Source organism: Hylobates moloch, unplaced genomic scaffold (genome assembly GCF_009828535.3).
Source record: "Hylobates moloch isolate HMO894 unplaced genomic scaffold, HMol_V3 SCAFFOLD_1, whole genome shotgun sequence".
Taxonomy (NCBI): domain Eukaryota; kingdom Metazoa; phylum Chordata; class Mammalia; order Primates; family Hylobatidae; genus Hylobates; species Hylobates moloch.
In genome coordinates, this window is record NW_026652276.1 from 34,053,720 (window position 1) to 34,070,764 (window position 17,045).

Sequence of the window (17,045 nt, forward strand, 5' to 3'; positions counted from 1 at the left end):
CTGGAAGCCTGCCCTCAGTTGGCCAATGGCATCACCATTCTGATCCCCAGGCTCTATACTTCAGAGTCATCTTAGACTCCCTTCTCCTTTTTCACTTATTCCCAATGTTCTCAATTCTTCCAAAAAGTCTCTGGTATCTACCCACTCCTTCCTTTCACTGTCCCCTTGTCTACCCTAGAACAGACTCTCACATGCCTTGTCAACTGTCTGTAGTCTCTCCACCCTCCCTGCTGCCTTCAGAGGCACATCATTGTGGCTTTCCTGCTTCAAAAAGCATCAGTGACTCTATACTGCTACCGGCCTAAACTACAGTAATAAACATCCATCCAGAAGAGATATGCATGATATTACTAAATTAGATGGTCAGCTCAAACCTACCTCCCTCCTTCCCCCACCCCCAGCCCCAAGAAATTAGAAGGAGCATAGGCCTTTGGAGTCAGAAAGTCCTGGCCTTGAAACTCAGCTCTGTGACCTTGAGCAAATTGGTCTTTGCCTCTGTGCCTCAGTTTCCTCTTATGTAAAATGAAGGTTGTGTTTACCATCCAGGGCTATTGTGAGGATGAGATAAAATGATGTATCTTCAGTGCCAAGCTCAGTGACCTCCTGTAGGCTGCCTTGAGGAAGAGGTCCCTTGATCATTTCTGTCATGTGCTTGTGTTATTGAAAATGGAGGTTGGCCAGGTGCAGTGGCTCACACCTGTAATCCCAGCACTTTGAGAGGCCGAGGCGGGTGGATCACGAGGTCAGGAGATCGAGACCATCCTGGCTAACACGGTGAAACCCCGTCTCTACTAAAAATACAAAAAAAATTAGCCGGGCGTGGTAGTGGGCGCCTGTAGTCCCAGCTACCCAGGAGGCTGAGGCAGGAGAATGGCGTGAACCCAGGAGGCAGAGCTTGCAGTGAGCCGAGATCGTGCCACTGCACTCCAGCCTGGGCGACAGAGCAAGACTCTGTCTCAAAAAAAAAAAAAAGAAAATGGAGGTTGATTACATCTCATGGTCCCTCCAGGGACCATGGTCTAGTCTACCTTCCACGACAGGGGCCTTCCTGTAGAGAAGCTAATCCTACATGGAGGAATTAAGTACTTTTTCTATGCCCTACCCAGCTGTGCTGGACCTGTGCTCTGCTTCCTGTCACAAGTGCAGCCCTGAACCATTAGAGTTGAAGGGAGCCCAGCCTTAGGAACTGCATTCAGTTTCCCAGAATATAATGCCCTTGTCACTCGTCTCATTCCTGTGGGTGAAACAGTGCTTTCCAGCAGAATTCTTCAGTGACTTTCCTACTTTCCAGGAGAGGTCCTTACTAGAATACACCTACTCCAGTCCCCCGTTTGGTCAGGACTTCGTCTAATTGATTCAGTGCTCCATTTTCAGTAGTCTAATAGTGTCTGATATGCAATGTGTGCTTAATCAATATTGGATGGATGGAAGGATGAATGATTTAATATCTAGGATTTGGCAACTAATGCATACTTAATTGAAAGACTGAATAATGATTTTCCCAGTGAGCAAGATTATTAGGCCAGTGGTTCTAAACCTTGGCTGTACTAATCACCAAGAGAGTTTTTGTTTTGTTTTCTTTAACACTGATTTATGGGCTCTACCCAGGCATATACCCTGTGGTTTTCTAAAAGCTCTCCAAGTGATTCTAATAGACAGCCAGGGTTGGAATCCACCATGTTAGACTACTCAAAAAATATGTACCCCATGCATAACTCTTTATCATTTTCAATTACCACATTGTATTGTAATTATCAGCTTATGTGTCTTTCTCTCACTTGACTTTATGCTCCTTGGCCTCATACTTGGGCTGTCTTCCTAGTGCCTGGTATAGTGCTTGGCATATAATGAATAGTCATAAATGTGAATTGGATAAATTGGTGGTTTCTTTCATTTAAGACACAAGAAAATTGCATAGTACCAAATAAGACAAAGAGAAAAGTCTTAGTATCATGGATTTTGTTTTGGGTTTAGTTTGTGTGTGTGTTGTTTTCCAGTCATCTACACTTTGGTAACCTGTTTGCTTACGCATAATGGATTATTTTTTTCAGTTCATTCATTGTCATCTATCCAGATGCTGTGAACAGACAGCAGCTGAAGATATTGAACTTTGTTGAAGAGTCCTAATTTAAAATATCTTGTCCCATTATTCTCATTTGTACAGAGGTTCTAAAATTGCCATCACTATACATATGAGAGGATAGTTCATTAATGTGATATTCAGTATCACTCCTCCTCATTAATGAAAGCCGTAGAAGCCTCTAGACATGAGTGGCCACTCCAGTTTTTCTGAAATCCAAAATCAATATATTTAGATATAGAAAAATACCACTAGAAAGATATTTAGAGACATCACATTAAACCACCCTCATTCTGCTGTGAAGAAGCTGAAGCCAGGTGGGCATGTGGGGACTTGCCAGAGATCACACAGCTTATTACGGACACAGCTGGTACGAGAAACCTGATGTTCTGTTCCTCAGGCCTGGGCCACCACGCAGTGCTTGTAGCCCTTAAGATTACATTAGAAGACAAAGATCAAACTTTCACCTCCATTCTGGTGTCTGTGTTAGGAAGAAAAATATCTGAGAAAAAGACATTACAGGTTCCTCAGAAGGCTTAGGAGGAGAAGTATAGGTGGAAAGTGGAGAGGGCAGAGGAAAGGAATTCTTGAATGAGACTTTGAAACTTACCAGAAAAATGTGTGTTATGGCAACACCACAGTTCACTTGTCTATCTGCCCTTGTTTTCAGAATTTTCCCCAGAGAATACCTCCTTCAACAGATCCACCTGTATTCCCTCGCCGACCTGCAGCAGGTAAGTGCTCAGAGGGGCTGTTTCGTTTTTGTTGCTTTCCTGGAGAAGTCTCTTTGTTGACTTTGGTCTTTGCACTGTATTCTGCCATCATTGGGGTAGTTTTCATCACAAACCCTGATAATTCTTATTCAGAATGGGGGGGAAACTTAGTATAAAAAGATATATAGGACAATAACAAATGTTGGCAAGGATGCAGAGAAACTGGGGCTCTTACACATTGCTGATGGGATGCAAAGTACGTTAGCCACTTTGGAAACAGTTAAAAAGTTAAACATAGAATTACCATATGACCCAACAATTTTACTCCTAGGTATATACCCAAGAGAGTTGAAAACGTATGTCCACAGAAAAACCTGTACACAAATGTTCAGAGCAGCATTATTCATAATAGCAAAAAAGTGGAAACAACCCAAATGTTCATCAGCTAATGAATGGATGAACAAAATGTTTTGTAGCCATATAATAAAATATTATTCTGCCATAGAAACAAGTGAAGTACTGATGCATGCTACAATATGGGTAAATCTTGAAAACACCATGCTAAGTAAAAGAAGCCAGACAGAAAAGAATACATACTGTATGATTCTATTTACATGAAACGTTTAGAATAGGCAAATCCATCGTGACAGAAAGTACGTTAGTGGTTGCCAGGGCCTGGGGAGAGCGAAGAAATGAGGAGTGCCTGCTCATGGATAAAGAGTTTCTTTGGAGGCTAATGAAAGTGTTCTGGAATTAAACAGCAGTGATGGTTGTACAGTCTTGTGAATATTCTGAAAACCACTAAATTGTTTACTTTAAAAGAGTAAATTTTATGGTGTGTGAATTTTACCAATTAAAAATTTGTATGAAAAGATGTAAAAGGCATTGAATGTGTTAAGCCCTTGACTTGTATTCAAGCCAAAAAATTGAATGGCTTTTAAAGTTTAGTAAAACATAACGGAGCATGTAAGAGTTGAAATCATCCTTTTATACTTTTATTAGAACATGTACTTTTTTTTTTTCCTTTCATTTGTGAGACAGAGTCTTGCTCTGTCGCCCAGGCTGGAGTGCAGTGGCGTGATCTTGGCTCGCTGCACCCTCCGCCTCCCGGGTTCAAGCGATTCTCCTGCCTCAGCCTCCCGAGTAGCTGGGATTACAGGCATGTGCCACCACGCCCGGCTAATTTTTGTATTTTTAGTAGAGATGGGGTTTCACCATGTTGGCCAGGCTGGTCTTGAACTCCTGACCTGAAGTGATCCGCCCACCTTGGCCTCCTAAAGTGCTGGTATTACAGACGTGAGCTACCACGCCTGGCCACACTTGTACTTTTAATGATTGACCAGATTAGCAGCTAGGAAGAAACTGGCCTTTTGTGTGTTCAGCCCTAAATTCTAAATATGTTAAGCTTTGGTTAATCATTTAAATCAACAACTCACTCCTGAGAAGCTGTTGGACACTAGATAATGATTCTTTCAAGAGTTCATTAAATAATAATAATAATTGTGACAACTTTCAGAGTATCTCAAACTGCTGTGATTCTGTTCTTTTGTCATTGTTTTCCTCTCTGGTTGTTTTATCCAGAAGAATTTAGGTCAACTTAAAAACCATGCTCATATCCTTCAGTCATTTTTCTGACTTCAAATTACTTTTCGAGGATTTTTTGTGTCTTTTAATTTAATAACTTAAGACTTTTGTGTTCTTTTTGTCCCCCCAGAGCTAGGAAAGTTATTTATTTATTTATTTATTTATTTATTTATTTATTTATTTATTTATTTATTTGACAGTCTCGCTCTGTTGCCCAGGCTGTAGTGCAGTGGTGTGATCTTGGCTCACTGCAACCTCAGCCTCCTGAGTTCAAGCAATTCTCATGCCTCAGCCTCCCGTGTAGCTGGGATGACAAGCGTGTACCACCAGGCCCGTCTAATTTTTGCATTTTTAGTAGAGACAGGGTTTCACCATGTTGACCAGGCTGGTTTCGAACTTCTGATCTCAAGTGATCCGCCTGCCTCAGCCTCCCAAAGAGCTGGGATTACAGGCGTGAGCCTCTGCTCCCTGCCAGAAAGTTATTTTAAATTAAATGGCAGACATGATGTTAGAGCATTTAGTTGGAGAGGTCTAAGAAAAGACTAAGGTTTTCATTTCCATTTATATGTCAAGTTGAAACCTATTTGCACATACCAGCTCTCCCAACTCCTTCGGTCCTGCCTGACCTTTACTACATAGTCAAGCAGCAGTGGTCTGCTGGCTAGGGTAGAAAGGGGTATATTTTTACTTAAAATTGTTGTTCAAAGGGAAGAATTGGTTAAAACGCTTGTTATACATTTATCTATTTTCTGGAGTCTACCTGATCATAGTGCCTGAGGACACAGACTCTTATCATTTGAGAAGTATGTTTAAAGGCACTGAACATTCTTGTAAAGATGGTTTAAAATAGAATGGGTGGGCTCCAAAGTGAGTACTCTTTGAGGGAGCCTTTCAAACGTGAGTTTTGATATCTGACAAAGAGAAAGAATCAGAGTAATTCCATATTCATTTTAGGGTGTCAAAGTAATGTATCCATTTGGAATCATACAGCCTGCTTTTTAAGGCTTTCCTATACCCTGCTGTCTTTCTCTCCACCCCCTTTTCTTTTTTTCCTCCTTTAATAATCAAACCATACATGCCAAGCAGCTTACTTAAATCAGCGGCAGGGGTATTCTTGGTGGCCAGGCCATTAGCCCCTGGAGCCCCATAAGCAGCTTAATCAGTTTTCAGTAATCGAGGCAATCAACAGCTTATCAAACACCCTGTGGGCGGGGCAACTAGAGCTCAATGCATCCATTTACTTAACAGCTCACTCTAACCTGGTTCTTTGTGCCTGGATTTAAGAGCCCCAAACTTATCATATTTAGAGGAAGTTTAATTCGATTACTTTTTCTGCCTGAGGTGGGTTAAATTGGATTTAGCTTTTGATCTGTCTGCATCTTGGCTATCAGCACTGAAGGGCCTCATCTTTCCTTGGTTTCTAAGTAAATAACAAGCATGTTTTCTAGATCTGAATTTTTCTTGCAAGTATGTAATGGAAAGGACACAAGGAGAAAAGAACAAAAAATACCATTGCTTTGTGAAAGGGCGTGTGGTGATATCGGGAAACCCTACCTAACTGACCCAACCACCAGCCTTATGGCGTCCTGGGCCTTTTTGGCCTCTTCTGGACTGCTTCATCGTCCTGCTTCTTGTCAGTTTCAGGCATTTTAGAGTAAATTATTTTCCCCTGTTTGATTTTTCTCCTCACTGCTAAAGGTTTCTGTAAAAGCACACCTGTCTGTCATATCAAGTAACTATAGAAAAAGGGGCTTTTAATGTTCAGATTTTGCAGGGGAAAGGAAAATAAACTAAAGCAAGTGACTCAAGAGTTATAAATCAGAAAAAATAATACAGATATTCTTAAATGCACAGATTCCTGTCTACACATTTCTCTTAATTTGATTTTTCGCATTAGCTCTTATTTAAAAAGCAAAACAGACATTTTCCTCTTCAAAAAGAAAAAAAAGTAAGAATTTAATAAACATGGTGAAAGGAGATTTATAATTTAGAGATAATTTTAAAATAATATAGTACACAAAGCACTAATAATACTTAAAGATGCTGAAAGAATTCTGGTACCAAAAAAATTGCAATCTTATTGTCCTCTGTCTGGTTTTATGTTTATAAGTAACAATCCCTAAAATTTTAGCAGATAGACTCAGTTCAACAATTTGGCTGAAGATGGCCGGGCACGGTGGCTCACGCCTGTAATCCCAGCACTTTGGGAGGCCGAGGCGGGCAGATCGCGAGGTCAGGAGATCGAGACCACGGTGAAACCCCATCTCTACTAAAAAATACAAAAAATTAGCCGGGCGTGGTGGCGGGCGCCTGTAGTCCCAGCTACTCGGAGAGGCTGAGGCAGGAGAATGGCGTGAACCCGGGAGGCGGAGCTTGCAGTGAGCCGAGATTGCGCCACTGCACTCCAGCCTGGGCGACAGAGCGAGACTCTGTCTCAAAAAAAAAAAAAAAAAACACAATTTGGCTGAAGATTTCAAGCTACCTTACCACTGCTTTTGTTACATTCAAGACAGTTTTCCCCCTTCTCATTAATTGAATTACTGTCCTTTTTGCGTGCATTTTCCCTTACTATTGTACATTTAGATGTGAGGAAAGAAACAGCAAGGATTGACAATTGCTTTGCAAAGGAGATTCCCTCCAGTTATTCTGAGAGCAATTGTCACCTGCTCACTGTTCACTGAGTACCAGTTATTGGCAAAATTAATGCTTAGAATGAGTCCCTAATTGTCTGTTTGTTTGACCAGTGATTGAATTGCTCACTGGTATGACTTGCACATCGAAAAAGTAGTAGTTGAATATAGTCATTATATGATTACAGTCAGTTGGTAGCGTTTAGCCATAACATGTAAAATGGAGCCAAGTAAACCTGGCCTAGTAGCAGGGCCAAGGAAGAAGCATAAGACACAGGCAGAGACTCTCCAGATCCTAGGAGCTCCAGGGAGCATGGCCTTCCTTTACTCATTTCTTGTGTTTAGAATTCCAGGTGAATTTATGTTCTGCAAACTAGATATTGATAGAAAAACATATTCAATCCAAACTCTTTGAATATAACTTTAACAGAAGGTACTGCTCATTTTTAAAAAAATAAAATCTTACAAACTTTCTTTGAGGAGGTATGAATGCATGGTGGTTTTTGAAAATGACCAAGTACTTCCTTATAAAGGATGAGCAGGCAACAACTCAGCGTGTGTGAATGCATGGACTAGTATTGGTGCATGTTTTGAATGGGGAAACTGAGGCACTGCTTTTTAAGAGCTTTCCTTGGTTAGCTACTTTGAGAAGGATAAATAGAATAGAATTTGTGTTTTGTTATTTTCAGTCTATCCAGCATTATCACAAATCCATGAGAAGGCTTTAAGACAGGAATGCAATAAAAATATATGCTCACCTGAGATGGCAAGACTTGTACCGTAACTCTCAATGCCTTAACTTTTGGCGTCAGCTATCTGCTTTCCCTGTTAAGTATGTGACAAACCATCTCCTTACTCACATCCCCTTGGCACTTTTAACACTGATGAAAAGGTTCCAGATTTTACCAGTAGAATACATTAGTACATATAAATAAATGGTCAAGAGTTCTTAGTTGTTCTTAAGGAGCAAATCAGAACGCTGGTTTAAAATGTCAGTCTTTGGACTGTGTAAATGATAGGAGAATTCTTCTAAAGTTCCTTCTACTTGCTGAAAGAAAAGGTCAGATTTTACTTCTAAATTTTGGCTACCTGTGCTCTTGTGACAAAACGTAAAATGTATATTAATGACTAACTCTTCTGGTATTACTCACCTTTGGGGGCATATGTAAGTTAAGCATTGAATGATTCTATTTGTGGCGATTCATGAGAAAGGATACTGGATGATCCCATGGGTGAGGTGGCTGGTTAGAGTAGGCCCTCCCCGCTACTCCCTCCACTGGCCACCACCTCACCCCGGCACACACACACCCCTCTTGTGAGACAATCTAAGGAGCTAATTTTCTCATTATTTTCCTTCCCTGGGCCCTAAATTTCCAAATGAGACCCTACCTTTAGGTGAAGGCAATTTAGATTCTAGTTTATAGGAAATGTATTACCCAAAAAAAATAAATTATTATTTTGGCAGAAATTCATTTGAAAACATGGCATGATATTGGGGGCGGGGAGACATTTCCACAGATAAGTTTTAATGAAAGAAAAAGGACAGGAAAGTCTGGAATTTGGAGTACTTACTAAAGAGTTGTGAAGTGGGAAGGATGCCAGGTGGGAGGACCCACAGCACTCAAGAGCTGTGAAAAGAGAGAGGAGTGACCAGATGTACACTACCTTTCTGGAATTGCCTAGCACTGCCTAAACTGTTTGTTTTATACTAAAGCAATACACACTTACACTAAGCAACTGATGTAACTTATGCAATATAGAAATGTTCAGTGGATGGATGGATGGATGGATGGATGGATGGATGGATGGATGGGTGGGTGGATGGGTGACAGGGTGTATATGTACATATGTTCATACATATACTATGGTGAACTCACTGTTTCTCTCTCCCCTGAAAAGCAAAGCAAACTGATTAACATTAGCCGCTAAACAAAACAAAATTAGAAAAGCTGGTGATGAAATAACAATGCACAGAATTCTAAAACCAAATAAAAATCTCTGCTTATGTCAGAATAATGGTGAGTTGTTTAGTGTTGTAAACTTTCTGAACACTCCATATCCTGAACAATTAACTCTTCAGTTAACTTTTTTACTAGTCCAGCATGCCCACAGAGCTTAGAAATTGTCATCCTTGTGACCCCAACATTTGTTGGAATTGGCCCCTAAAGAAATAATTCAAACAGTGGTCTTACCTCAGCTGTTTTCTAGCTAGTAAGATCACGAAAAGGCAATGTTTAAGGTATTTCAAGGCCACTTTTAAACAACATACTTTACTGAATTCTTCTTCAAGGAAGTGATGTGAGTTATTTTGCATGGCCCTGCCCCACCAAACAAACCCATTATCAGAGAACGTTTTTCTCTATGGACGCTCTTCACAGAGTCAGCAGACAAAGGCCGAGCCTAAGTGGGCACCCAGCACAGCTGCCCTTTCACCAAAGAAGTAACAGGTGATGACCTTTATTCACACAGGGGTTAACATCTTTGAATCCACAGCTCACAGGAACACAGCGCCTCAGTGCCCACAACCGAGTCACCAGTCCCAAGCCTCAGGAGCCCAAGGAACTTGTATTCATAGCTTCTCAGCAGCCCTGATCCCTTCACCATTGTCCACCCAGGCATTAGCGGCCAGGATAACTAATTAGGAGCATTCGGATTTAACAAGCAGAAAAACAAAGCGTGACAGCTCGCCTGTGTTGTTCCATGGCCAGTGCCTGTGTCCGCTGCAGCCGGCACTGCCTTCAGAAACCCCTGAACATAATCTGGGGTGAGACGGGAACGAGGCCTCCATTAAAACATCACTAAATCTCTGTTAGCTATTTTAGCCACAGCTCTTCCAACCAATTAATGAGCTAGGAAAGAGGACCATGAGCTATTTGGGGAACAAATTATGCCTTTTAAACAAGTGGGTTTTCAAAAAATGAATGCACAGGCTAAGATCTTTCTGGGGCAGAGGAAGGGATTGAGTGTTATTCTTTGAAGTTTTGATAGGCAGGCAGCGGAGCAAATGGAAAAGTGCTGTTTCTCAAGAGAGCAGGTGTACCTTGAGTGGGTGCTGAACAGTTCATGCCTCATGCTCGGTCTCCCAGTGTGTTTCACATCGTACGGGGAGGGGAACAGGAAGAGTGACAACTGCTGCTAGGTGCCAGGACTGGAGCTGGGTCTTCTGACTCCTCACTTTCAGTCTTGATGTCTTTACTACCTGCTGAGCTTAACTACTAGTTTTCTGATGTTTTGATGATGGGGCCAGTTAGCTGAGTGGGTTAAAGCAGGTGATTAGCAAGGTGCTGGTGCAGATTGTCCTTTATGCAAGCTGACTTTTCTGTTCTGCAGACCCAGGCGCCACAGCCAAATCTAACCTGATCTACAGATGACTGAAGGAACGGGGGAGCTCGGCATGGGCTGCGGCAGCAAATGTGCGGCGCTAAGGACAAAGTCACTGCCTTTTGTGGAAGCCAGATCAGAAAGATGACTGTGTGTTGTAGGTGGTTGCCCAGGTGAGAAGGAGCTCAGTTGAGATAGGGATTCCAGGAGCCAACTCGAGCCCCTCAGGTAGAGACAACACAGTACCAGTTGAGGCTGCAGCTGTGGAGTTGGATGGTGTTTAGTCAGTGCTGAAATCACTTTCCTGGGAGTCCCTTGGCATGCAGTCATCTGAGTGCTGTTGTTGTTGTTGGGTTTTTGTTGTTTCCTATTTTAAAAAAGCAATCATAATACTGACAAAGTGAGGGCCCGTTTTCAAAGAACATTTACTTAAAGATATAGAGTAAGGTTAGCGTCGGTCTTGCCAGTGGTAGAAACCTATGCCACCAACAGCCATCGTGAAAGGGCCCCAGGAGTCTTTCTGGTTCTTCGTTTCTATTCAGTTTCATTCAACAAGTGTGTATTGATTGAATGCTTTCTGTGTGCCAGTCATTGAGCTAGTCACAGAGGAGGCAAAGGTGATTAAGCCACAGTCCCTTCCCTCACTGAGCTCACAGTCTGATGAGAGAGGCAGATAGGCATTGTTGATGTCAGCGGAGTTGAACCTAGGGTACTTGGGGAATACATCTGACCAAGTGTGTGGCAGATTGTATTTTGCAAAGATAGCTGCAACAGTATCTTCCATCCCACATGTCTTTCTTACGCTGTGACTTTGATGCTCCTCCTATCCGGTAGTGGGATCTGTGTTCCTTCTCCCCGAATTTGGGCAGGTCTGTGACTATGGAAGTGATGCCATGTGATTTCCAAAGCCAAGTCATAAAAGGTGATATAGCTCCAACCTGGTGCTTTCTGGAGATACTCACTCATGGCAACCCAGTGGCCATGTTGTAAGGAAGTCCAGATTAGCCCTCACAGAACAACCACATGAACAGGCCTCATACGGTAGTTGTTCTAGCTGGCAGCAATCATCAGCCACCAGAGAGATGAGTGAAGACAGCTCCACATGATTCCAGCTGCTAGCCTTCAAGTCTTCTCACCTAGGCTAGAGATGAGGCTGCAGATATTATGGAGCAGAAACAAACCATCTCCACAGTGTCCTTCCTGGAGTCCTGACCGACTGACAAAATGTGTGAGCCAATAATAAAATGGTAGTTTTGCACCACTAGGTTTTTGTTCGTTGGTTTTTTTTCACCACTAGGTTTTGGGGTAATTTGTTTTGCAGTAATAGTAACCAGAACACCCAGTAACTTGGCCATCAGGCAAGGCTTCTAGAGGCTATGACTATAAGTTAAAATTTTGGCCCATAATCATGAGCCAGAGAGAGAGGACTAGGAAGAGAACTTTGAGGCCTTGGTAACCTTAAACCACTCTAATGATCTGATCTACAGTGTTTCTTCCATGGGGGAAGGTGAAGAAAATTTTCACTACCAACTGTGACATTTCTTAACACTGTCTGCATGCTTCAGGATTATTCTGATAAATTGTCTCAACAAAACATTCATAGAATGAGTAAAACGGTATCGCTTCACTTCCCTCAGAAATGAAAGATTCTGGGATGTGCCTTGAGGTGCAAGAACAAGGAATTGAGTTTTAAATCTTTCCATCCCACCTGTGCACCTGAAATGTGAGCCCAACTCTTGTCACCAAGCCCCTCGCTGAGTGCTTTCTCCCTATTCATTTATTCATTCAGCAAGTATTTATTTATTTATTTATTTATTATTTTTTATTTATTTATTTTTTTTGAGACGGAGTCTCGCTCTGTCGCCCACGCTGGAGTGCAGTGGCGCGATCTCGGCTCACTGCAAGCTCTGCCTCCGGGTTCACGCCATTCTCCTGCCTCAGCCTCTCCAAGTAGCTGGGACTACAGGCGCCCGCCACCACGCCCGGCTAATTTTTTGTATTTTTAGTAGAGACGGGGTTTCACCGTGGTCTCGATCTCCTGACCTCGTGATCCGCCCGCCTCGGCCTCCCAAAGTGCTGGGATTACAAGCGTGAGCCACCGCGCCCGGCCTCAGCAAGTATTTATTAAGCATGTACTGTGTATCAGGAGCCATGTTACCCCTGAAATTGAAAGGGCACATTTTCTCAGAAACGGACTAGATTCTTACTGATTATGGTCAAACTCCTGCAATCTGTCTGTGTGCCAGGAACTTGTAGTCAAAGCTGCTCATGATTCTGTTCCACTTGGTGATGTCCATCAGGATTTCATCCCTTGATGCCTTGGACTAGCCATCCCACCACACCCACAGTTGGTCTTCAAGGGACTAGAGGGATAAGCAGAAGGCACTATATTCAGGTGTTTGAGGGCTGAGGAGGTTTCCAGCACTTCACCCAATTCAGAAATGTAACCAGGATGCATGACAACCTCAGAAGACAGCATTGCCACATGTGTCTTAGCGGACATCATTGTCTCCATGTGATAGTGGCCTGCAATTCCTTCCATATTTGGAACTTGCAGCTTTTCAACAATATTACACCCATCTTTGTGAGGAAACATTAGAAGGCTGATGGGGGCAGCTTTTCATATTGTTGTTTGGCTTTTATTTGAACTTCTGGCTAAAGCCTAGTGAACCATCAACACATTTGCTCCTGGAATTTTATTTTATTTTATTTATTTTTTTGAGACAGGGTCTTACTCTGCTGGCCAGGCTGGAGTGCAGGGGCGTGATCATGGCTGGCTGCAGCTTTGACTTCCTGAGCCTGAGCAATCCTCCCATCTCAGCCTCCCAGGTAGCTGAAACCATAGGCATGCGCCACCATGCTACCGCTGATTTTTTAAATGTTTTGTAGAGGTGGGGGTCTCCCTATGTTGCTCAGGCTGGCCTTGAATTCCTGGACTCAAGCAATCCTCCCACCTCAGCCCCCTGCGTAGCTGGGACTACAGGCTTGCACCACCATGCCCAGCTAATTTTTGTGGGGTTTTTTGGTAGAGACGGGGTTTCGCCATGTTGCCTGGGCTGATCTCGAACTCCTGGGCTCAAGTGATTTGCCTGCTCCAACCTTCCAAAGTGCTGAGTTTACAGGCGTGAGCCAGCACGCCTGGTCCATTTCACGTTTTAAAGGAGGGAATTCTGGCTCTAGAATAGAGCTGTGTTGACTGGGATTCCTGCAGAGACCAGGCAAATGGCATCTGTCCCTGAAGCAGGCCCGAGGGGAGACAGGTTGTGCGGATGAACCAGAGAAAGCTTCCATATCTGAAGGGGGCAGCTGTTACTCAGTAGCCCCAGAGTTGTCGGCTCTTCCCGTTTTCCAAGAGAAGCCGGAAATCTGTATTTTTATGTGAAATTTCTCAATATTTAAACACTCTGCATGCCAAACAAAACACAGCCACCAGTTTTGACCTCTGCTTTATAATAGAGAATGCCTGCTTTTGTTCCGTCAAACTAATGAATGCTGAATTACGAGAAGGAATTTAGAGGTTAGTGTTAGATTGTGCTCCTCAAAAGGCGGCAGACCCCATCCCAAACCCTTGAGATACTAATTGACAGACTTGCACAGGCTGACAGCTGGACTCTGAAAGTGGACACACACAAGGAAACAGCCAAGCTATTCCAGGTCACTTTGCAAGGTCAGGGCAGCAATGCAAACATTAGGAAGGCTGAAGACAAAGGTCAGGTGGCAGCAAGGAAGCCCTACATTCCCTTAAGCTGTTGGTTGATAAATCATATTCTAAAGGTATCACTAGACTCCCTCACCCTGGCATTGCTTTGTGAGGTGGAAAATTAAATAGAAATCGAAATTAAGATGGCTGTCAGGAGCTTTTAGGAGGCCAGCACGCCAGTGTGAGGTGAACATGGGATGGAGTTTCTGCCTGGAGCAAAGGTCTCCTAAGAGATGATGATGTCCAACACTGGGCATTGCAGAGGTGCTGGCTGCTGCAGCGGTCACACACTGGAGCTTTGGAGGCCGCCTGCCTATGTTCAAATGCCACCTCACCCCAGAAATACTAGGTGACCTTGGGCAAGTCACCTCTCTTTGTGCCTTAAGCACTTCATCTCTGAAGTGAGAATAATAGTACCTGCCCCCGAAGGTTGTTGTGAGGCCTTAGAGTTAGTATGCATAAAGAACTTTGAACTTTGCCTGACACTTAAGGGCTTAGGAGATAGGTGCTTTACTAGGGGTAGAGTATTGCTATTAGTGTTGCTGTGAGGTGTGGACCTTGTATAAATGGCTCCTGGAAGCTTTCTTCAGCGTCATCAAGACACTGCATCTGTGGACACTAGACCACAACCATTGCCACAAAAGCAATGCTCGCTATGTCCCAGTTTTCCCCCTCATGTTCCAGAGGGGATTCTAGGCCATAGAAACCTGCTATAGCTGCAGCTATACAGTCACCATATGGAGCAGCACTTTGCTAGGGAATGCAGAAAAGCTTCATTTCCTCTTGCCTCCAGGATGATCCTAGACCAGACCTCCCCAGTGGCTCCATAGGGGAATTGCACCTGGAGAGCCCCCACTCTCTTGAGCCAAGGAACTCTCCCTAGGCCTGCGCTTGAGTGAGTGGTACTACCTACCCTCTGAACCTTGCCAGTCTTTGTTCTTGCTGAGAGAGGTCTTCAGGGCTTGCACCCGAAGGTGGATTTTGGCTTGCTGAAAAAGGGAAGCACCTTCAGCACTTGTTTCTTGCAAGAATGCATGACCTTTTGGTGGGCTATGCACAGACATCTTTTCAATTTTAACAAAAAGCAGTCTTTCTATAAATTTTGTAGAATCCTGGAGTACACATTTTTGTGCTTAAAGAAAACCATGGAGTCCACGCTCTTTCTGCAGCTGCAGAGAGAAGCTTATCAGACTGAAATGTTGGCAGAAACAAAGAGACGCCATGTTCCTTCCCACCTGCAATTATAGTTTTACTAGCTTGTAAAGCACACATAGAATTTGCAGTACATTCTTCCCTTGCAGTAGGGGAGAGGCCCTGCTGTGAATGTAATTGGCTTTCTAGCTTCCTTTAACATTGAGGTGGAAGGGAACTGGACCGATGGGCCTTTACTCTTAGAATTAACTGATGTTGAATTGTGTTCAAATTCCATGCATCTCCCTGAATGCATTTGTTCCATTAAGTCTTAGTCAGAAGTGGAGGCACAGCTTACCTCTGAAAATATTCCAGTCCCTATCATTTCTCATCACTTTGTAAAAGCTGAGTTTCTTTCTTTTTAAAAAATGGATTTTTAACTTAACCCTGGTAGGGATTATTTTCCATCCTGTTAACCTCTGTTAAAGATGTATGGCATCTTTAGATGACAATTTCATACAGTACAGCCCATTTGGGTCACTTTTTATTCTGGCTTTGGCCTTGCAACTATATCAGTTCCCAGGAAGAGGACCACAGGCATGTATTTGGATGAAAACTGTATTACTTTACTTCTCGAGTCCTCAGTGTCTTCATTCATGAAGTAAGAGGATTGGATTAAACAATCTTTACAGCCCCTTCCAGCTCTAGGGCCCTCGTTCTGTGATTTTATAGAGCTTGAGAAGTGTTGAAATTGTGGAAGTCTTTCTGCGTGTATCTGCTTTCTGGGGGCTCCCAGCCAGTTTGCACGAAGTTTCCAGGCTTCTGGGTGCAGCAAGGAACCTGGAATGAGAGCCAGGTCGCTGAATGTAGGCTCAGCACCTTCAGTTCTAACTGACAAATGGCTGGATTTCCATTTGCCAAAGGTCAACTATTTCAACTTTTTGTCAGGAAATAGCAGCTTTAAGCATTTTGACAAATATGAGCTGAAGGACAGCTTATTAAAACAAGTTAAATATACTGATTTTATATTTTCCTTAAAGACGAATTGTTGTCTTAATACCTTACAATTCAGTGGCAGTTAAAATAATGCCCAGTAAACAAAAGTTGGCCAATAAAAACATGCAGAAGGTAATATGCCACCTAGCGGGTTTCCTCCTAAAACGGGCAGCACCAGTCAGGTTATCTGGTGAACTGTGAGTTGGCATTTGTGTTTGGGCTAACAACAGAGAGCCCGTTGCAGCTGAGGTTCGCAAGAGGTGGAACTATTTAAGAACTTAGGCTATAAGGGACATTAAGGGAATGGGACACCATAAGGGAAGCTTTAGAGCTGAACAACAAAGGAAATCAGGGGAAAGAGACTGTGAAAGGATTCTTGGCTAGAGCAGAGGTCAAGGGCACAGAGAGAAAGTAGGCTAGGCAATCACGGGTAATAAAACTACTGATTTGAGTTTCACCTTTTTCTCTTTTCTCTGCCTACTGCCTGCTGGGGACAGGGACTGATCATCTGGCAGACAGGCAGATATGCTGAAAGGGCCAGGATCCTCAGCTTGTTTGCTCCATCCCTGACTTAGTATGGTGCAGTCTCACTGAAGGCAAGGGGCCTGCCTGGTTCACTGTCATTTTATAGCACTTAGCCAAGAGGAGAGAGGAAGGGATGGCCAGAAAACCCACGACCCAGGATGACAGCAACAGTTTATCCTTTATCAAGTCACAAAATACCTCTGCTGCTTAAAATCTTTCTTTGTAAAATGAGAAGGTTGTACTAAATAATTAGATTAAAAATAGCTCCCTTTTAGTATATGCTCAAAAAATGTTACTCACTTTTATTATTGAGTGCTTACATTAGGCCAGACCCTGTCCTAAATCTACATGGATTATCTCATTTA

The 17,045-nt window shown here is 43.1% G+C and overlaps 1 protein-coding gene across 2 annotated transcripts in view; it reads left to right on the top strand.

Annotated features, from left to right (window-relative positions):
* PLEKHM3 (pleckstrin homology domain containing M3) overlaps nt 1-17,045 on the top strand; it is a 206,703-nt gene that overhangs the window by 116,397 nt on the left and 73,261 nt on the right. For both annotated transcript variants that reach the window (XM_032754736.2, XM_058439120.1), the window contains exon 6: nt 2,751-2,814. In XM_032754736.2, coding sequence (XP_032610627.1) covers nt 2,751-2,814 — 64 coding nt within the window. The remainder of the gene's footprint in view (nt 1-2,750; nt 2,815-17,045) is intronic.